At 43.2% G+C, this 23,515-nt stretch overlaps 1 protein-coding gene across 1 annotated transcript in view; it reads right to left on the bottom strand.

Moving 5' to 3' along the window:
- Positions 1 to 8,560: 8,560 nt before the first annotated feature.
- nxph1 (neurexophilin 1) overlaps positions 8,561 to 23,515 on the bottom strand; it is a 115,797-nt gene continuing 100,842 nt past the window's right edge. Inside the window, exon 2 of the mRNA XM_041184895.1 lies at positions 8,561 to 9,322. Within this exon, the coding sequence (XP_041040829.1) occupies positions 8,561 to 9,322 (762 nt within the window). The remainder of the gene's footprint in view (positions 9,323 to 23,515) is intronic.

The following is a 23,515-nucleotide window of genomic DNA, read 5'->3' as shown; positions in this document are numbered from 1 at the left end:
GGTTCACAATGTGGCCAACAGGTTGAGCATCATCTTGTAAATCCTTCCAACATACACCAATGGCAGGGGAAAAGAGTGGGAGAGATTCATGGTCAGCCATGTGTCTGCATTGTCTGCAAACCCATTCCAGTATCTTTCCAAGCATAACCATGGACCACAAAGTGTGTGGTTACCAACAGCCTCTTAGGGCATGGAACCTGACGAAGGAGACAAAGAAAAGCTGGCACCAGAGCTAGGGGACAAAGATTTCAGGTTTTGGGCAAGAGATGCAGGCAGAATATGAGGAAAAACTTCCTTATGTAGAGAGTGTTAATGATGTGGAACTTGCTGCTACAAGGGTGGTGGAAGTGGAGACAATTAATGATTTCTAAAGGCAATTAGATGCGCTTTTGAGAGAAATAGACTTGCTAGACTATGGGGATAGAAAAGGTGAATGGGGTTGATTGGATTCCTCCACAAAGAGAGGTCATGGACTCAGTGGCCAAATGGCCTCCTTCTATGGCCCGAATCTTATGGTCAGCAGCTTTTCTGTCAATTACAGCAGGAACCTGGTCTCCCAGCTGCAATGTAGATCCATCAGCGAATGAACTGGAGAGGCCTAGTGGTGCATCCCCAGTGAAGCCACACCCCCTCTGATGTCACAAGCTGAAGAAGGTCCTCTTGAGATCTATCTTCAGCCCAATGATAGGTAAGTGTTTTTAAACACCTGAAATCTTTTGCTTGATGTGCTTTTAATTGCAGCTTCCCCACCACCACTCTTGCCTCCATCAGTGCCCCATCATCCTCCTGCAGCACCAGCTTCCCACCATCTCCCAGCTCCCCGGCTCCCCCAGCTCCCCACACTCCCTGCTTTAGCAAACCCAGCTCCTCTCCCCACCTCAACCCTTGCCATCCCAACTCCCCTCAATGACATCCCCCTCACTCCAGCTTCCCCCAGTGAGAACCGGCCCCACCCCCTCACTGCCCCAGAATGACCAGCACCACCCTCCCAGCTCCGCACAATGGCATACCCAGCTCCCTCGCTCCTTCCCCCAGCATGCCCAGCTCCCCACCCCAGCACTCCTGACTCCACTCCCCCAAGCCCTCGGTCATACTTATGGACGGAATCGATGTGTTTCCACAAAGCAGTCACCCAGGGCTGGATTTTTTTGGCCCATTGGTAATTGGCTGGGAGACAAGAGGATGGAAATATGGCAGGAAAGGCATCAGGAGGGGAGCCTGAATTATTCCCCCCACAATGGAATATTGTCAATGGTTGGAAGCTCAGTAGTGCAACCATGGCAGTCACCCAACTGGGCTACTTGATTTTATTCATTCATGAATGTGACCAGCATTTGTTTCCCACCCCTAATTGCTCTTGAGAAGGTGGTGGTGAGCTGCCTTCTTGAACTACTGCAGTCCAATTACCAAGTGCTAATTAAGAGCCTCCACATGCATTTTGCCCTGGTAGCCTCCCAGTGAATTTCCAGAGGGTAGTGACACCCTCATTGAGGGCCGCTTCATGGCCCACAGAGGGGCTATCTGGTGGTAATTGCCACCCCTCCACCTAACTGGCCACTGTTGCACAGCGAACCCCCTGCACCTCAATCACTGGGGCCTGCATGCCTGATCCAGGCTTTGAGGGTGCCTTATCACTGAGGTACCATCATCCTGGAGCAACAGTGGACACCACTAGGGCTGGTACAGCTGAGGCTACTGAGCTGCTGGTCCTTTGAGAGAAAGTGCTGGGGTGAAATTAAATAGGAAGTTAGTAAAGCAAAGAGGGGGCATGAATAGATAGTGGCAAATAAAATCTAGGAAAACTCAAAAATGTTTTAATAATGCATAAAGAGTAAGTGGAAAGTTAAGAACCAACGTAGAGTCTATAGAGACCAGAAAGGTAACCTGCATGTGGAGGCAGAAGGTATGGGCATTGTTCTTCATGAATATTTTGTGTCTATCTTCATAAAAGAGGGAGCTGATGCAGACATAGTAATTAAGAAGGAGGAGTGTAAAATATTGGATGGATAAACACAGTGAAAGAGGAAATATTAAGGGGTTTAGCATCTTTTAAACTAGATATATCACCAGGCCTGGATCAGATGAAACAACTGCTAAAAGAAGCAAGGAAGGAAATAGTGGAGAGGTTCTGACCATCATTTTTCATTCCTGTCTGGTTACAGATATCTTGCCAGAGGACTGGAGCACTGCTAATGTTGTGTTTTTGTTTAAAGAGGAAAGGATAAATTGAATTATTACAGGCCAGTCAGCCTAACTTCTGTACTGGGCAAAGTATTGGAAACAATTCTGAGGGGTAGTAGGAATCATTATTAATAAAGCAAAGTCAGTATGGACTTCTGAAGAGCAAGTCATTTCTGGTTGACTTGATTGAATTTTTTGTGGAGGCAGTGGAAGAGTCAATGAAGGCAATGCATCTGATGCAGTCTGCATGAGTTTTAGCAAGGCTTTTGCCAAGGTTCCAAATGACAGACTGGTCAGAAAAGTAAAAGCTCACAGTATCCAAAGCAAAGAGACAAGTTCAATCCAAAATTGGCTCAGTGGCTGGATACAAAGGGTAATGGTTGACAGGGGTTTTTGTGACTGGAAGACTGTTTCCAGTGGGATTCCACAGGGCTTAGTAACAGATCTCTTGTTTTCCATGGTACATATCAATGATGTAGACCTAAATGTAGGGGCTATGATTAGGAAGTTTGCAAACGATAAAAAAATTCGTCATACGGTTGATAGTGAGAACGAAAGCTGTAGACTGCAGGAAGATATATCATTGGACTGGTCAGGTGGACAGGAAAGTGGCAAATGGAATTCAATCTGGAGAAGCGCCACTTAACACATTTGTGGAGGACAAACAAAACAAGAAAATACACAATAAATGGTAGAATTCTGAGAAATGTAGAGGAACAGAGGGACCTTGGTATGCCTGTCCATAGATCGCTGAAGGTAACGCGACAGGTAGATAAGGTGGTTAAGAAGGAATACAGGATACTTCGCTTTATTAGCCAAGGCATAGAACATCAGAGCATGAAGATTATGCTAGAGCTGTATAATACACTAGTTAGACCATAGCTGGAGTACCGCCTACAATTGTGGTCACTGAACGATGCAAATCACATTAGCAAGGGTACAGAAGAAATTTACAAGGCTGATGCCAGGAATGGAGAATTTTATCTGAGGAAAGTTTGGATAGGCTGGGGTTGATTACTTTGGAAAGAGGAAGCTGAGGGGAGATTTAATTGAGATGTATAAAATTATGATGTGCCAAAGTAAGGTGGATAGAAAGAACCTATTTCCCTTAACAAAGGTGTCAATATTTGGGAGGAAATAGGTTCAAAATAATTGATAGAAGGATTAAAAGAGAGTTGAAGAGTAACATTTTCCCTCAGAGGGTGGTGAAGGAATGTACAGTAGAGGCAGAAACCCTCACTGCATTAAAAAAAACTTGTTATGCATTTGAAGTGCTGTACCTACAAGGACTGGTCGGATTAGGCTAGATAATTCTTTTACTGCTGGCACAGACAAAATAGGTTGAATGGCCTCCTTCGGGGCCATTCTATGTTTCCATGTCAATTCTTATTATCATCCAGTTTTTCGCAAAGGAAACAAAAACAGAAAATACTGGAAAAACTCAGCAGGCCTAACAGTATCTGTAGAGAGAGAAAGGTTAATGTTTCAAGTCCTTATGACTCTTTTTCAGTGACTCAAAATGTTAACTCTGTTTTTCTCTCCACTGATGCTGTTAGATCTGCTGAGTTTTTCCAGTATTTTCTGTTTTTGTTTCAGATTTCCAGCATCCACAGTATTTTGCTTTTATTTCAGCAGAGGATAACTGGAGTGATCAGGAGCAAAAACCCAGGCTGGTTTTCCCCTTCCAGGGACAATAAGCTGTTTTTCCTGCTTATTAGAAGCTTTATTTAAATACTAGAAATGCAAATAGTATAAATGCAAATTAAAAATGACAAGTCTTTTTACAAATGATTGTATGTAACATTACCCCGCATTTTTTTTCCATTCCTCCTACTTTCACCATTAAGCTTCCTTGCTGAGTTATCATTTAACACCAGAGGCATTCTGCTACAATTGTTTTTGGCACCAGTATAATCCAAAGGATTCCTAAATCACCTGTATGGTGTATGGGTAAATCAGCAACATTAACTCAAACTACATCCCTGAATAATAGTGAAAAATATGGAATAGAAAACTAATTGTCAAAAGCTGAATATTGAATGATTGCATTGGAAATTGTCTGCTGTTGTGATGAATGAACAATGTTTGATTGCTATTTGAAAGCGAGAAAATGGGACCAATAAAGTAATAGGACATGCCCACAGCCCCACCATCCGTAAGGCATGTGAACCCCTTGGGCAGAATGTTGTGGAGGTGACTGGGGTCTTGGCCATCAGCTGGAGAGCCAGCAAGACCCCTGTGTTGCCTCTTTTAGAGAAAGCCTGCCATGTCTTGTTCCACTCAGGCACTTGACAGGCCAGCAGCAGACCTTCCCCGGGATCAAGTACCCCGGGGGTAGATGCCCGAGAGCAGCAAGGCCAGTCAGAGGTCGGCAGGTCTATTGAACAGCAGTGTCTGCTGCTGGTAAGACACCCACCCAAGGCCCAGGATCGTCACTGGATCCCAGGCCAGAGGCCAGAGTGATGGAAGGGGAGGGACGGGGATCATGGTGGAGAGGGGTCAGCAGCAAGGGTAGGGGGTGGCTCTCAGCAGGCCCCCTTTCCATATGCCAAGACCCACCAACAGGCACTGAGTGCCTTTGAACAAGAGAAAGCCCCCGGGAGCCTACAAGCCTCCCACATGGGTTTGCTTCTGGTGCTCCTTGCATGGCGAACCCTCCCGCCCACAACTGGGTTAATACCAACAGCAGAGAGATGAGGCTCTTAAGTGGGCATTAATTGCCTCCACCACCAAAACTGCACAAGATTTCACCCCATGTTATTGAGCATAGAGGCTGGGAATTACTCCATAACTCTTGTCCAAATGTAGTGCTAACAACATTGCTGGCCAGGAGCATTGTTAAGATTCAACCCTAAGTGTGAAAATTTAACTCCCAAAACTGGATGGTTGGGGTTTGTGTCAGAGATTAAAATGGAAAAAATGAACAGGAACTGAAGCTGCCTTGAATCCACTCTCTTCCAGTTTTAATAGAGGCAGGATAAGGGGAAGGCAACCAATCCACTCCCAGGAATCAGATTGGTCATTTAAATATTATAATGAAGCTGCATGCCTTAGTTTTAATAGACATTCCACTCTTAAACACAGCTATTCAGGCTTAATTCCCAGGGCTCATGAAACGTGACAGTTTAAAAGAGGTAACAATGTCAGAATTTCATTTTCCCCTCCAAGCCACTCAGCATCTTGACTTGGAAATATAACACCTTTCCTTCACTGTCTCTGGGTCAAAATTGTAGAACCTCCTCCCTGACAGCACTGTGGGTGTACCTACACCACATGGACTGCAGTGGTTTCAAGGCAGCGGCTCACCACCACCTTCTTATGGGTAATTAAGGATGGGCAATAAATGCTGGCCTAGTCAGCGATGCCCATATCGCATGAACGAATACATTTTTAAAAAGTGCCTTTACAGCATTGCTTTTGAGCTAGGAGGAACAGAGCTCCCTCCGCAGGCCCAATAACTGCCCAGTCAACACGCTTGCCTTCCCCTCCCGAACCACATTCTTCCTGTTTCTTCCTCAAACCATCATTGGGTCCCCTCCAGACCACCATCAGACGCCCCCTGGTCCTAATGACCATGGGACACCAGACCACTGAGGGACCCTCCCCTGCAGTCAGAATCCCACGAACCACCATCTGACCCTCCCTTCCGTGACCTCTGTAACTCCCCCATTGCACCCATCAACTCTTGTAGATGTCAGCCTTGTAAGGCAGGCTTCCTGCCTGAAGGGCCTCCCAACTGTCAATCAGGCTGTCTGTGGGCAGGAACACCACAGAAAAAATGAAAGCAGCCCTGCAGTTAAATTTTGGAGGGGATTCAGGAAACTGTCATTCTTTTTAGCTTCCCAATTTCACAGCAGACCCCTGAACAGATGTCACCTCTAGGCAAAGGCCTTCATGTGTGTGCATGCTCTCAATGAACCTGAGGAACATTTCCGCTGGTTTTTTCTGAGGAATTTCCTACCAGAACTTTGGTAAAAGAATGTTGGAAGCCTGCAGAAAAGAGAAAAAGTATTGTTTTTAGATGTTTACATCATTTCTCTGAGGGTTATACCTTTCTCCTGTTACAGTTCCAGTCGACTGTGTTTAATACAAATACAGGGGTACCCCCATATTGCAACTGAACCAGCCAAGAGTTCTAGGTGATCAGCGTCCACTTGGTTGTTTAGGGGAGCCTGACTAAAATAACATAATCACTATTTATTGTTGGGCCTTCCCCTTCAGGTAGGGCAACCCTTTGTGCACTATTTTGGATATGGATTTTGTTTTATTATTTTAACAACAGTCAGCAGACTTTTAGCAATGGCTGATGTCTGATAACCTGCCAATGCAGTGCTCTTCCAGTGCATCATTGGTAGAGTTTAGCCCTTGCCGGGCAGGCTCGGTGGGGGCGGTCAGGAAGCCGACCACTGCCTACGATTGAGGCCAGAAGGTGATTTCACGCTGATGGGCCAATTAAGGCCCACCCAGCATGAAACACAAGCGGCAGTGCTCAGTGTTGCCTGTGCAGGCTGGGGAAGGAGGGTGAGCAGGGTGATTGCAAACTTCGCATGTGTGTGATTGAGAATATCCGAGGCACAGAGCTGTCTCAGGGTGATGAAGAATGTTCAAAGAAAAGAATAAAGATTTGAAAAATGTAATAAAACATGTCCCCTCATGTGACTGTCATGTGGGCATTTTTTATTTCATTTTTATTTGCTTTAAGAAACCTCATCCCGCCTGTGGATGAGGTTTCCTAAAAAGTGCAAAGGCTGCTTGGTCTTTTCACCTGCCTGCCAACTATAAGGTTGGACAAGAGGCGAAAAATGTCAGTCAATTGATACTTTAATGGCCTTAACAGGCCTTTTAATTTTTGGCAAGCACGCTGCTGATTCCCGTGCTCGCCCACCAACCGGAATATCGCACAACTGCGCATTGACGTCAGGACACTCGCCCGACGTCAATGGGTGTCATTTTACATTCGAGCGGGTCAGTCGCGTGCTCACCCGGCAAGGTAAAAATTTTGCCCCATGTGTGGATACCACCTCAATATATAAATTAGCTGACCTTGCATAAGTTAGTAGTGTCTAGGACAGCTGTGCACAATACTGTGTTAGCATGACATAGAAATTCAGCCTTAAAAAATCATTTTTTTTTAACAAATGCCAGAATTTTCTTCCTATACCAATATCAATTGTGATTTTAAGAAAGTAACCTAATAGTTTATACTATGGTCAGCGATTCTATACTACTGTTTAGGGTTAATCTTGACTTTTTGTGATAGTGTAAAATGGGTGAAAGTGAGTCGACAGCTTGTTTTACATCTGTCCTGATACATATTTCCACTGAAGTCAATAAAAATAAAAAGCAGGAGAGAAGTAAATGGACTGCAACTTGTTATCAGCCATTTTGCATTAATGTCCAGAACGAGGATCTACCCCTCTGACTCTCTGGTATCAACTGGCATTCTTTATAAACATTATACTTTTTTAAAAACATATTTACCAAACCATTGATAAATTAGCAGAACATGTCTTTCTGAAAGAGAACAGGATTTTGATCACAGCATTAATAAATTGATCTTAATTCCATGTCTAAACAGTTATAGATGTGTGTACAGTTTCAATTGCAATGTAAGGTGGGATTATAAATTGCTGTGTTTTTGGAGTCTGTTTCTGAGAATGGATACTTGAAAAACATGACTGGATTCAGCTTTGGTAGCAGTTGAATGTATTTATCAAACACCAATGTGGCAGCAACTAAAATAATCATCCGTGAGTACCCAGTGGAAGTAGTTGTATCAGCAGTGATGCAAAACACTTGTTCTGAGTGGAAATTTGTATTTGTTCAGAAGCCTGTCTCACTCTGCAAGATCCATTAGGATAAGATCCTGGAGCAGAAGTAAAATATGTATATAAAATGTGTACACACATTCATCAACCAAAGAAGCAAAGTCTTAGGAAAAGTTTCAAGAAATATTGATGTAACATAATTGGAGGGTATCCACATTTTCAAATTGAAATCTTTTAATATTTTATTCCTATTTACATATCATATCTTCCAGAAATAAAATACTTTAATACAGCGATGAGTAATATGGTATATGTATACCTCTTAAATTGTTCCTTCACCAGTTACATTAATCTTAATAATTTTTTGTACGTGAGTTTGTTGTAAGCTATAACAGCTACACAAATAAAAGGTTATTTTTCATTTCATTTGTTCTTAAAACCATAAACAAGCAAGAGAGACAGTTACAAGTTAATGTTCATAGGTAGCTCAAATAACACTGGATAAACTATATACAGTACAAACCATTCATACAAATGAAGACTAAGATATAGAATTCATTACAATAACATAATTACAGTAACCGTTTTCTCAGACGCCAATCATGTCACCCTCAGCCAGAGGGGAAGTAAGGAGTGTCACTGTGGTAATTGTAATCTGGACACACTTTCTGCACTAGTTTATAATCTGTACTGTAAAATGAAATATAAATACATATGACTTTAAAGGGTTTGGAGCAGAGCCATGACACATGGCTTTGAGTCTGCTCCTGGTAACAAGTTTTTGATGGATCATAGTTGCAAAGCGTAGTCTTCTTCGCCTTGTCCACTTTCTCGTACTCAATGCGGCAGTTAAATGTCTTTGAATCTTTGGCATCAATCACCGTCTGTTGAGCCAAGTCAAATTCCACAATTTTTGTAGGGGGCACCAGGCTGACAGAAACATTCCCCTGGCCAGTAGAATTATGGCGGAAGTAGACACTAAAGGTACCATTTCCATGGTCCACTATTTTGCCTGTGATGAGTAGGTTTAGCTTAACGGTTTTGATGTTGGAATGAAAGTCTCCCCAGCCAAACATTTTCTTAAACTTGCCCGTTTTGACTATAGGTCGCCTCTTAAGTCGAGGGCGGGGCTCCTTCTGATCTGAGGCATTTCGTAACCAATCCCATATATCCTGGTCAGAGTAAGGTACTGGAGTTTCATAGTGCAGGTCCACAGCAGTAGCATTCTCTTTGCCAGATAATGTCTGTGAAAGCAGGCGGCTGATAGATAGGTCTTTGCTGCTTTCTGTCCATATGTGCTTTTGCGTATTCTTAGGGCTGTCAGTTTTTAGAAGTTCTAATTTTTGAGGATTATTTCCATGAACACAAGTAACCTGCAAGTATGAAAAAAATAGATAATGAGTTTTTGCTCAACAAATGTAGAGTCTCAGTGCACATTTGCCAATTTACTGTGGCGACAACATCATCTTACTCACAATAGCAATTATAAAAAGACTCGCATTTATATAGGGCCTGATCACAACTTTCAAAAATATTTCCAAGTATTTCAAATGCAATATAATACTTTGAAATATAGAGACTATTATGTAGACAAATGCAGTAACCATTCTTCATACAGCAAGATCCTCAAAGTGATAAGATGAAAGAGCTGTGATGTGAGAGAGGAATAATAACCAGAACCTGGGGAGAACTCCTTGTTCTTTAAATAGTGACTGGGGATCTTTAACATGCACCTACATTGCTGGAACAGGCATATGAAGCTTAATATCTCAGCCAAAGGATAGCAGTTCGAACATGCAGCGCTCCTCAGATATTGGGCAGGATTTTTAATCACTGCTGGGGATGGGAAAGGAAGTGGGTGGGTGCTGAAATAATGCCACTGGGTAGCCTGCCTGTTCCCCAGCTCCATCCCACACCCAGGCCACTTTCCCAGAAGGAGGAGCCAAGGAGTGGGGGGGTGGGGGGGTGGGTGGGGTGGCACGGCTACCCGCCCGCAAATGGTGGATAACCAACTGAACTAATTAAAGGCTTATTGAGGCCTGTTGTCTGAGGCCCTGTGGGATTTTCCAGTCAGTTTCCAGATTCCTGCAGGCAGCAGGAGACAGTACAAATGCTGGGCGATGGCCTCCCAGCAACAAACCATGGGGCCAGTACTTCAGACAGACTTAGAGCACCCTCCTATCCCCACCCCACCAGCCTACCTGGGTGCAGCACCAGCCATAGGTTGACCCATGGAGGGATTCCCTTAACCCACCACAGTAGTGGCCATCCAGCAAAGGACTTTTTCAATATTAAATTTGGAAACATTGAAGAAAGGCTGCCTCCATTTGGGAGTGCCTCCTCCTCAAATGCCTACCATGGCATTCTGCTTATCCTCTCAAAGCCTCAAAGCTCCTCACTCTGTTCGTTAGCAGTTTGTATAATCGGCGATGTGAATATTTCTGACATCTTTTAAAATCAGTGTTCACCTCTTAAAGGGTTTCGCTGCAGGGAACAATCACTGGACAATGACAGCCAAAACTGAAGCTTCAGAGACCTCCCCAGTTTTCTAAAGCTGCTTTAGGTATTTTGGTGGAGGAGGTCAGCAAGAGCAGGGACAGTATTTCTTTCCACAAGGCATCAGGAAGATTTCCTAACTTTAGTCAGAAGAGATGGAAAAGCAGAAGCATTGTCCCCAGGATACAGGTGCAATGCAGGAAGACTGGGCTAGCTAAGGTAAGCCTCCTAACTCATTGCTCTCTGTCTAGCCCTCCACTACCTGTAGCCCCAATATTCTGAAACCTTGCTTCTGCCGATTACCAGCACTCTCCTCCGATCACTACAGCACACTTCACTCCACCTCCTTCAGCTTCTACTAAAGCATCTGCTGAGCTACTCTCCTATTACTGTCTTTACTTCCTCACATCTCTACCATTTTCACACACCTGCAATGTTATTCTACCCTGACAAGCACATCTTCAAAACGCCTCACTACTCTGACACTTGCACAATTCCTTCTTTACTGTGAGGTAGCTCTCACAGAATAACAGACAGCAGGCAGCCCCAGAAGGGTAGCCACATTACATCCATGTGCTGTCACCACTGGTAGAACAGGTGATGGATCTTGTGAACAGGGGACGCACAAGGAAAGTGGCATCTATCGAGGCTGGATGACAAGTCCTGCAGGGTTTTAAACTATCTATCCCTCTTTCTCACTCGATGCATGCTAAATTGTTGCTGCTTACAGAAGCCACTCATCTGTTTCTGTTTCCCCATGCTAATAAATGCTAACACTTGCCCCTTTCTTCCATTTCTGGTCCAAAAGGTTTACACATCCCTCATGGAGCAGAAAAAGATGAAGAAGGCAGCTAACATTTTCTTGTTTGACATTCAAGCAAACATGGTCGAGTGCCAACGGTTGGACTGTTCATATGCCAATCTGTTAATGAATGACTGATATTTCAACTACATGTTAATGTTTGCAAATAAGGTAGAAAATCAATGTAATAATAAACTATCAATTATATAAAAATTGATGCACTATGGATAGCTGACACTAGATGGCAAAAGAGCATTTTATAAATATTGTACCATAAAATACGGACAGAACATGTTACAACCATTTTAATACATAATATATTTAAAATATTAGTTTTTGTCCACTTTGATTTGTTGAATCTTTGGGCTCCTAAAAACGGGACGCAGAAATCTAAATAGAAAATCAGTTGCAGATTCACTGATCTAACAATTTCATCAGCAACAGCCCCCCAAGATTCCAAAGAGACACTGCACCCACCACCCCCCCCATTCAAATCTGCAAGAAGTTAGGCAGAAGAAGAAAACAGCTGTAGAGACAATTTTAAAAACTACAGGAAAAAGAGGCAGCTGCCATGGAGACACAGTCTTACAAAACTGCTGAGATGGTAGGGAGAAGGAGGAGGAAGCTGACAACGCAGCAAAAGAAAGGATTTGCCTGACCATTTGAAACAATATTATCTAATAAGGTTTGCAGCATGTAAGTAGGTAAATGTGGGCTATTTTAGGAGAAAAATACTCTGGTAGGAAGAAGAACTATTTTTAAATTGAACTACTCTCTCCAAAACATTTTTATATTTAATTTTAAGTGTATAGCTATCCAATCTATGATTCTCTGATTAATTCTCCAATCTTCATCTAAATTCCTTGTTAATGGTTGAACGTTAAATTATACTTCATTTCTTTCTAGGATACTGAGCATAAAGAAACTGAAAAACTCTACTACCTTGACTTAGTTTGAAGGTAAACATGTTATGACATACAAATATAGTAACACTTGCTTGAAATCCTCTCCATTATTTTGCTGAGACAGTAACCATGTAAAATAGGTTAAGATGTCCAGTAAAATAGGAAGGATAGGAATTCACGTTGTGCATTAATATCTTATAGCATCATTTCAGGCCGTAGTATTTTGTAATACCAGCAGCCACATCAAAAATTAGAACAAGATGCATTTTTGTTTGCATAATTAACATAAAACAATAATCTGTTAAAATTCATGTTATATTTTTATGATCATTGCGGATTCAAATTGACATTAGGAGTTCTAAATTGTAATATTCTATAGACTTTAACCTGCTATGGTATGATAGAATAATGAAAGCAGTTGGAAAGATGGATCTTACACACGGCAAAATCCAATCATTTCAGTGTATTGCTACAAAACATGTCTCTTTCTCAGGCAACTGAAGTTCATTATCTCAACTAGTACAACACAGAGAGATTCTTCTTGAGATCTTCTGCAGTGCTCTAAAGCTCCGAGTGATTTTAGCAATTGGAAGATCATGAGAAAGTATTTTTAAAGTAGAGATAAGTGCTTCCTTGTGCTATTATAATATTCTTAGTAGTTATTCCAGTGATTATAAAAAAGACAAGAAAGTAAACAACAAAAATAAAACAAATGTTAAATTAACAAAAACTAAGAGAATGCTGTAATTGAAGCTACTTATAAAATATGCAATGGAAACAATCTCAAGAAATCATAACACTATGAGAGGAATTGATCAATAACAAAGGCAACATTTCAAGGAGAAAATAAACAGTTTGCAAACCACTAAAATTCCCTATCCTTATAACAATTTTTAATACCTCTTCTAGCAGACCATACTATAGCTATCGTTGTAACCTCAGCTACTCATGTTTAAATCCTGTGCGTTAAATTAGAATAAAGTGGAATTACTAAGCAAAGTTGTAAATTTAGGTAACTTCCAGCAACCACCAGAAACTGTTTCTCAATCTAATTTATTTTTCTTCCTGTTCACAATATTATGCAAATAAAACGTGTGCAGAACAGGTCAGTTATAACTTACTTACATGGATGCCTAACATCTTAGTTCTGTGTTTCAAAATTTCTCCTTCTGATGAAAACCCTCTTGTCGTTATAATATTTAATTCTTTGGGACTAACTACTTCAGCTTCTCATGGAACATTCCTTTTCCTGACTGGAATAAATCTAAGTCTGTGCAATATAACTTCAAGTATCATTACAGTAAAGAGAGAATATCTCATAACCAACGCTGTCTTCTGAAAATGTTGGCCGGATTTTATGGTCAGCGTGAATGAACGGCGCACATAGCTCATGTACTTACATTTGCCTACAGAATTCTTGTTGGCCTTTTACACTACAATTTGCAGTTACAAGAGAGTCTAAACAGCTTTCACCCTTTGTAGAAGATCTAGGGCCTGTGTGAACAGGTGAAGCAACTTTGGGCTGGAATTAATCATCATGGTGATGGACCTGTCCATTGGCTAGATAGCCCATGGCACTCTGCTGTGACTATTCCCAGGCACCACAATGCGATTAAAAGCCAATCAAGCATCTGCCTTGTCATCAGGGTTCCCGGGTCCTGCAGGGTGGATGTCCTACCTCAGAGAGCTACTGACCAATCAGAGACTGACAGCTTTTCAGCACCAGCAGTGCCCCAGGAGGGGTGACCATTGCCGGAACTGCAGTAGGCTCCAAGAGGAAGCCATGGAGCCCAAAAACCCAGGTAAGACGGCCTCATCGGGACCAGCCAGGCAGGCTTCAGCAAGGGGTTGGTGAAAGGCCGGGGGGGGGAGGGCGGTGATCAGTTTGAAAGACAGGAAGGGTCTTCCCGTGGGGTTGCCCCTTGCCACCGGTGGGTCCCCCTGTTGGGCACAGGGTAACTGAACAGAAGAGCTCTGCTAAGTTGCTGGAAGGCTCACCAGGGTGTACCTGATAGCTTGTCCACATAGCGTGGTCCCCACACCACCTGCAATGGTAGGGTGAGGGCCTTAAATGGTCCTTTATTGGTCGGTGGTGAGTTTACATACAAACACATGAAATAGGAGCAGATGTAGACCATTCGGCCCCTCGAACCTGCTCTGCCATTCAATAGGATGCTGGCTCATGTGTTTGTGTTTTGAATTCTACATTCACATCCCCTGATAACCTTTAATTTCCTTGCCTAACAAGAATCTATCTACCTCTGCCTTAAAGATATTCAGTGACCCTGTCTCCACTACCTCCGGAGACTGAGAATTTCAAAGTCACACAACCCTCTGAGAGAAAAGATTACTCCTCATCTTTGTCCTAAAAGGGCATCCGCTAATTTTTAAAACTGTGCCCCCTAGTTCTGGACTCACCCACCAGAGGAAACATCCTTTCCATGTCCACCTTGTCGAGGCCATTCAGGATCTTGTATACTTCAATCAAATCACCCCTCAACTTTTCTAAACTCCAGTGGAAACAGTCCCAGTCTGTCTAACCTTCCTCATAAGAGAACCCATTCATTCCAGGTATCAATCTAGTAAACCTCGTCTGAAGGACCTCCAACACATTTACAACCTTCCTTAAACAAGGAGACAAAACTGCACACAACATTGGAGATGCGGTCTCACCAATGCCTTGTATGAATGAAGCATAACATCCTTACTTTTATGTTCAATTTCCTCTTGTAATAAAGGATAGCATTCCATTATCCTTCTTAATTACTTGTACCTGCATACTAACTTTTTGTGACACATGTACTAGAACACCTACTTCCCTCTGCACCTCGGAATTTTGCCGCCATTCTCTGGTTAAGTAATACTCTGCTTTTTTATTCTTCCTGCCAAAGTGAACAACTTCATATTTTCCTACAGTATACTCCATCTGCCAGATTTTTGCCCCCTCACTCAACCTATCTATATCCAAATGAAACATCCTCCTGTCCTCTTCACAACATACTTTCATACCTATCTTTGTGTCATTTGCAAACTTAGCTAGCATGCCTTCATTTCCCTCATCTAAGTCATTGACATAAATTGTAAAATGCTGAGGCCCCAGCACAGACCCCAGCGAGACTCCACTCGTCACATCCTGCCAATCAGCAAAAGACCTATTTATGAATATACCCTATTTTTGCCACCCAGCAATTCTTCTACCCATGCAAATATGTTACCCCCTATACCATGAGCATTTATTTTCTGCAATAACCTTTGATGTGGCACTGTATCAAATGCCTTTCTGGAAATCCAAGTACAGCACATCTACGGACTCCCCTTTATCCACAGTGCATGTTATTCCTTCAAAAGGGCTCCAATAAATTGGTTAAACATGATTTCCCTTTCACAAAACCATGCTGGGTCTTCCTGATTACCTTAAGTTTCTCTAAGTGCCCAACTATAACTTCCTTAATGACCGATTTTAACACCTTCCCACATCAGACATCAAGCTAACTAGCCCATAGTTTCCTGTTTTCTGCCCTCCCTCCCTTCTTGAATATTTGCTACTTTTTAGTCTGATGGAACCTTTCCAGAATCTAGCAAATTTTGGAAAACTAACACCAACGCATCTATTACCTCTCTTAAGACCCTAGGATAAAGTCCATCAGGTCCCAGAGACTTGCCAGCCCACAGCTCCATCAGTTTGCTCAGTACCACTTCCCTAGAGATTGTAATATCACCAAGTTCCCCTCTCTTCGACCTCCTGATTTACAGCTATTACTGGAATGTTTTTGTATCCTCTATAGTGAAAACAGAAGCAAAATGTTTGTTCATTTTTTTCCATCATTTCCTTATTATTTACTATTAACTCCCCACTGTCACTCTCCAGAGGACCAACACTTATTTTACTTACTTGTTTCCTTTTTAAACACCTGTAGAAACTATTGGTATATGTTTTTAACTTTCTAGCTTCTTCTCATGCTCAAATTTCTTTCTCCTGATTAACCTTTTAGTCATCCTCTTTATATTCTTTATATTCTGACCAGCCACTCAGATTTGCGCAGTTATATGCTTTTCCCTTAAGTTTGATGCTAAGCTTCTTTAATTAACCACAGATGATGGGCATTCCCCTTAGAATTTTCTTTATAGTAGGAATATACTTATTCTGAGTATTTTGAAATATCCCCCTAAATATCTAGTTTAGTGTATATCTAATGGGTAAGTACCATATTTCATGCCATTCCATGTATTTGATTGCTGAATCTCTCAGTGAGATACCGTTAGATCAAAGTTTTTGGAGGAGCAGAGCATCCACTTGAACATCTAAAAGTGCATGTGCAGACGCCAGAAGTTGCAGTCTAATTTAACCTCTCATGACAAGTGCTCTAATAGCCTCACCATTATTTAGAGTCATAGAATAATACAGCACAGAACCAGGCCCCTCGGCCCATCATGCCCCTATCTACTCTAATCCCATTTTCCAGCACTTTGCCCATAGCCCTGTATGCTACGGCATTTTAAATGCTTGTCTAAATACTTATTATTATAAATATTTCTATACACAATCTGGGTCTTTATAGTTAACAGTTCAAAATCTCACCATCAACAGGAAAGTGTTATTACATAATTGAACTGCAGAACTAATATGCAGTAGCACTCTCAAAAGACCTCACAAAACTCACAAAAGTGTCTATCGTTTATGACTTCCTCCTCAATAAACATGTTAAGGTATACAATTCATATGTTTCCATGGCACATTTATACTGAGCCTTTAGTGTTTGCATTGCATGGTAGCAGCAGAGCCATATAAAGCTACCTGTGCCAACAAGATTGTCTCTAAGAGACGATCTTGCTTCATTTCTCTTTGTTCCAAACAAAACAATTGCAGCAGAAAGCTCACTTTTTAAACTTAAAAATTCCAAAGACCTAGTGACACAGCTGGCCTCCTTTCAATTTCTACTGATTGCAAAGTTCTGATAGTTCCATAATAAGTTCATTGCAATCAACAGGAATTGGCCAACCAAATGTCATTAACCTGTACGCATGTGTAGAGCTGTCTTGCCATATTTCACTGCAATGTGAGTGGGCAATGCAAAGAGCTGCTCTCACTGGAGGGAGGTGGCAAAGGGCAGGGGGGTTGGGCGGTACAAACTATAAAGGCAACATAAAGTTCTCACAGTAACACTCATTGTATTGTTGCCAAAGGAATTGTTAGGAGACTGAGCTGTGCTGTTTTTCAACCAAATAAATGGTATCATTGCTGCTGTTACTTGGATGTATTTTCACATCAAATTAACTCAACTGATAATTTATGTGCAGATCATCGATTGCCCTTGCTGCATTTCTGGCATTCCAGTTACAAGGTTTCGGTTTACAGGTGATTATGCAACAATTTCGTAGCCCATTTCCATGTGTTGAGAAACCACCCAATTGATTTGACATGTGAAGAATGAGAAGAAAGAATGGGGAAATTTTTGCTTCTTCTGATAAATGTTGCAGCTCAGTAGCACAACACATTCTCAAGAAATTCTCTTGCTTGTCTGACTGCCTCCTCGATAAAAGTGAAGGGCATAAGGGAATTTTATATATATATATATATATATATATATGTACAAAATTGTGATCGATACTTCTAGCGTATCATTATTAGACTTTTACTTGTTTAATCAGCTGGAGTGGCTTTACTCCATAGGCATTATTTCTGAGTTATTGATTATTCTACAGTACTTGAACCCATATATTAACAAATTTCAGTTGTGCCTTTTGAAAATAATTGAACATCCATCTACCTTTAGTTGAATAGGATAGAAAAGATTTTAAGCTTTAAAAAGTTGTGATATTCCTAAATAGAAATATGAGCTTAAAATAACTTTCAAATCAGTGACTTTCCCCTTACTATCGGATTGAGCTATCTTTATTCTGAGGGGGCCTATGGCCCTAATAATAACTCCGAGTCTTGTTCAAGAAGGATGAGATATTGAATTGAGATTAGTGGTGTCCCAGCTTAGTAGCATCCCTGACCATCAGAGATGGAGAGTTTGGGACTTCACAGCTACCTGGCGACAGAATTAAGTATCATTTGACTCACATGTCATACAACACACAATCATGCTGACTTGATTTCAAAATTAAGTGAAATAGGATTATTTTCGTAACATTAATTTGCAATATTCCTTCCTCACAGGTACTAGTTCATGTCTTTTCTCCTCACTAGGGCCTTCACAGTAGCAGTCATTGGTCTCTTGGACAATGAATCCTCAGAGTAGCTGATCCCTTCTGAGGGTTCTGTGTCACAGGAATTATCCTTACTATGTACCAACACAGATACTCGCACTTTGCCCAATCAGGCAATTTGTTGATTCTTCACCTGGTGATTCACAGTTTACAAATGAGCAAGAGCAGACAGTGGTGACAGGGACAGCTCTGGAGGGAGCTGTCAGGCTCTCAGGCTGCTCAGCTGGACCCAGATGCTGTACCTCTGGATTCATCGATGAAACGGATGATCAATGAATGGCAGCCGAAAGTCTGTGACATACTGACAGATCTTCCAAAAGAAAAAAGAAAAGAAAGCCTTCCATGCACACTGTTCATGATTACAAAGAAAATGGAAGAGTTCAGCTAAAGCATGAGTGGGTTGATGCCACAGGGCAGTGCGAGGATGACTTCTTCCATGGATAGATTTGCCAACTGTAGGAAGCATCAGTCGTACCAATCAAATGAAGCCATGCAGGCCTTGGCCACAGCTGTGCAGACCATGGGTGCCCAGTGCCTTTTTCATCTTGAAGCTCCAATCCTCACTGCTGGGCAATGTTGTGCAGATCGCAGCATACCACAATCATTCTGGAGATCCTGGCTGATGAGTACTAAAGAACATCTCCAGTTTGTCCAGGCACCAGAGCTGCATCTTGATCATGCTGAGCACTTGTCCAATGACACACGTGATGTTCATGTGACTGTTATTGTACCACTTTTGGGGTTTATTGGTAGGGTTCCTCATAGGTGTCATTAGCCTAGCAGCCATCCTTTAAGTCTGTTGGCAGGTTCAAAGAGGTTGGGGAACTTGGACAGTCGCAAGTGAATGGATTCCCTAGCTGTTTAAAAACACTCCTGGTTGACCTGGAAGTGCAGAGATAGGCACATATGTGCAGCTGATTCTGCCCTCAGCTAAAGTCAGCTAGACCACAAACTTGAACACTGATCCTTCCAATTAACATCATGACAGCTGAAGTTGGCATAACTACCGGCCCTGGCAAAGAATCCATCAGTCACCTTTCATATGTGTTTGCATGCCAATAACTGGGAGATCATGGAAATGTCACCAGAAGGGTCCAGAGGCAAAATTGTTGAAGGCAGTGGTCATGTTCATAGACACTGGTAATGCAGAGCCAGTAAGCAGCAGTTTTTTTTTTTGGAGGTGGCAGACATACACCATCACCAGACATGACAACCTCCACTTGTGGTCGCATTGCTTTTCCAAGTGATCGAGGAAGCTGAGCCTCGGCCTAACACCCTGTTACACAGGTAGTACCTCCTTCAAGCTCCACCCTTCTGCTCCCCTCACTGCTGACCATCTGCTACTACTGCTGCGTTTATCAACCTTTAGTTTAGCATAGCAAATTTTTCATGCAAGATCAAGATTTTTCTCCCACACTTTTTTTTACAAATCTGTGACATGCTATTCTTAAAGCAATGATCCTGGTCTCCAAAGGAGGAAGAATCTCGAACTTCAGTTTGGAGACAAAAATCTCCTGCAACAAAAAAATGACAAGCATGGTATTGAGAAGCAAACTAGTTTTATTCTAATTTTCAAATATAACTAGTGGATCTCCATTGTCCACTGTGAATGACATTGCTGCTGCCTTTCTGCAAGTAGCATAACTACTGATACAATAGCAACACCTTGGCCCTGTTCTTCCAATCTCCAGATGCTCGTACCCCAGAGATACTCCAGAAGATCCACTGGGGAATGCCCAGTTTCAACTTCCCCCAGTGGGCATTTCCCCAGCGTTTGGAACCTGCTAAAGTTGGTTGTGATTCAGCAGAATAGTTACCTAGGAAAAGTTAGAAGTATTAAAACCAGTTCTAACTCCTGGGTAACTATACTAGTAAACACCCTCGACTCCCCACTGGACTCTCCAACTACACTTCCAACCACCCGACTACCCCCAACCCTTTGACTAAATCCCAACCCCACCCAGAAAAAAAACTACCCCCCACCACCTGACTACTCCCCGGCTAATCCCCACCTTCCCGACTACCCTCCTGACCCCCAATACTGGCAGCCCCACCAACTAACCCTCACCCCTGACTATGCTCACACTAACACCCCACGCCCACACCTGACTACCTCCCCACCCCCCAACTACCCACCCACCACTAACTACCCTCCCAGCACCACTTATGAACCCCAGCCACAACTCCCATCCCAATCCCCTGACCCACCATACCCCCTCATCCAATTGCCTACATACTTATCTTCTCTCCTTAGCTTCTCAATGTGGCATTTAACCAAAGGGACATTTAAGTTTACCAGAATACAGCAGTTAGTGCCATAAAAAGGGGTGTGGGTTGGCCTCCCCCAACTCCTACACTACAAGGGAAGGACTCCAGGAGCAGGTTTGCTCTACATTTCTCAGGAGGCCTGGTTCAGAAGTCCAAGCCAGAAATGTGCAGCTCCAGTCTAAGATAAGAAAGTAGGAGCGAAGAGGCAATCAGACAGTGATTGTCACTTCTCAGAATATTTGGCCCACAGTCCTGAAGCTATGTGATTCTGCAATTCTGCATTACTAGCAGGCAGCTACTCTCATAATGGACAGAATGTTTAGCGCAGCGAGCAGGCTTGTGCCTGACCCAGCCCAGTGTGAAATCACATGAGATGACGTCAGGTGAGTGCTCACACGATCTTTCGATTGGCAGGCGTGCGCAAAAGTTGGAAGCACGCCGGCCGGCAACGAAGAGGCCAATTAAGGTCATTAGTAGCGCAACTGTCTTTAATTTACATTGCCCATCCAACCTCACAGTTGGCAGACGGGCAAATCGTCCAGGTGGCCTTTACATTTTTCATGAAACCTCATCCAAGGGTGGGATTGAGTTTCCGTTATTAAATGAAAGAGAAAGAAAAATCTGTGGACATGTATATGTTCGGGTGACTGGTTGTGATGCTTGGACATATTTTTCCTGATTTTTAAAACTTTATTTAATGCTTTTCGGGTCTTCTGCTCTCTGAGGCAGCTCTCTACCTTCAAAGGGCTTTCTGTCAGCGCTCGTTCACACCTGTATTGACGTCAGCTTCCATCCTCCTCCCGCCCCTGCTCCCCCAGTTCTGGGTTCCTCAGCACGTACTTCACGCTAGCTTGCTGTTAATTGGCCAGGCAGCATGAAATCACAGTTAGGGGCCAATCGCGGTCAGCAGTTCATTCCCCAGCCACTCCCAGATCGCGCCTGCCCGCCAACCTAAAATTTCTGCCCAATAAGTGTGTTGAATATTCAGAACTACAATGTAGCCCTATTTCCTGCTCATTTTCTATCTGCTTGTCTGCTGGAAGTGCATGATCAATAAAAACAGCACATGCCCCACTGCCCTTCTGGTCTATCCAAAGTTGAAGTGTCTGCTAAAAGCTCACTACCTAAGTGAACACATGAAGAATGGTCACCTAGGCTAGGTTTCAAAAAGCTGCTAATGCTTCTGGAAATAAGAACCAAGAGAGCATATTTTAGGATCTGTATGACACAGACAAATAAACAAACCACACAAATGATTAAAGGTACTTGAGAGGTCATCTCCACTAACCATTGCAAAGAGACAATGATTGAAGGATTGAGAAAATATAGACAAACTTCAAGCCAAAAACAAATTACATAAAGAATATGTACAAAATGTACTCATAGTCACAATAGAATTAACTGACATGTTGAGGTTCAACATTCAATCTGATCCGAGTTCCTAGCTTTTCCAGTGGGTATGATATGCAACAGATGATACAAGGAGCCAAATCTTCAGTTTCCAGATCGTCAGAGACCGGATGTATGACTAAAGATGTGCATCAAGACCCTCTGGAGGTCCTGATGATTGGACTGCCATGGGAACTGCGTGGGAGGTTTCAATTTCCGATGTGCAATTCCCCTGCTCCCTAGGACCCTCCACGAATGTTTCCAACACTGTGGTAGAGTAGGAGACTTTGGAAAGTTCTGTGATACCTATCTATGCAGTTACCCAGGAAATGTTAGACAGCTTAAAACCTAGTCTAACAACTGGGTAACTACCCAACTGACTCCCCCAATCATCTCCTGACTCCACTTCCCCCTGCCGACTACTGCCCCAGGCCCAATCTGACCCATTTACCCCCTCAACCCGACCCAAACCAAACCATTAACCGCCCCCATTCCAATCTGACCAAGTGGACTACCACCACCAACCCCCCCCCCACCCTTCCCACCCCCCCCACGACAAAACCAGACCTGACCATCCCAAACGGACTATCACTCCCGACCACCCAACTCCCCCACCCCCGAACCACCCCAACTCAACTAAACCGGGATGTGACCCATCTACCAACTACCACCCCCCCCCCCCCCCCCACCCACCTGGACCAGACCCAACGATCCCCCCAACCACTGACTACCCTCGCAACCCGACCCGAATGCCCCTCTCAATCCGAAACGACTACACCCTATCTAAACACCCCCCCCCAACCTGACCCGATTACCTACCCACCAACCCAAATACTTCCCCCAACCAGCCTGACTACCCCGAACCGACCACCCAACTATCGCCCTAACCTACCTGACCTGACTACCCTCCCAGCCTGACTACCCCTTGCCCACCTGACCACCCTCCCAATCCAACCCACCTAACCCCCAACCCAACCTGATTACCCCTCTTTATCCGACCTGATGACCCCTCCCGATCCAATCCGACTAACCCCAATGCAAACATCCCCCTACCCAACCCCACTACCTACCTGCCAACAACCTGACTACCCAACCCTGACCAGACCTCACTAGCCACCTACCACCTCACCCATCTACACACTTACCCACATACACCCTTACCCAGCACCCACCTTACCTATTTACTCACCTTACCCAATTACCCACCAACCACCTTACCCAATTAACCATTCACCCAGCTACTATCTCACTTACCTACCCTACCCATTCATCCACTTGCCCAATCACTCACCCATTTACTCACAATCAAACTGGATCTTTAAACTTACCATAAGGCAGCTAGTGCCATAAAACAGAGGATGTGTCCTATTTCCCACCAACTCTATTCCACTCCAACGAAGTTTCCTGAAAGATGCCACACTGCTCATTTCTGGGAAGCCAGGCTCAGAAAGTCTCGGTAGAAACACGCAACAGAGTCAGGGTAATTTTTGTCT

Source organism: Carcharodon carcharias, chromosome 3 (genome assembly GCF_017639515.1).
Source record: "Carcharodon carcharias isolate sCarCar2 chromosome 3, sCarCar2.pri, whole genome shotgun sequence".
Lineage (NCBI taxonomy): Eukaryota > Metazoa > Chordata > Chondrichthyes > Lamniformes > Lamnidae > Carcharodon > Carcharodon carcharias.
This window is presented reverse-complemented; position numbering and strand designations above follow the sequence as displayed.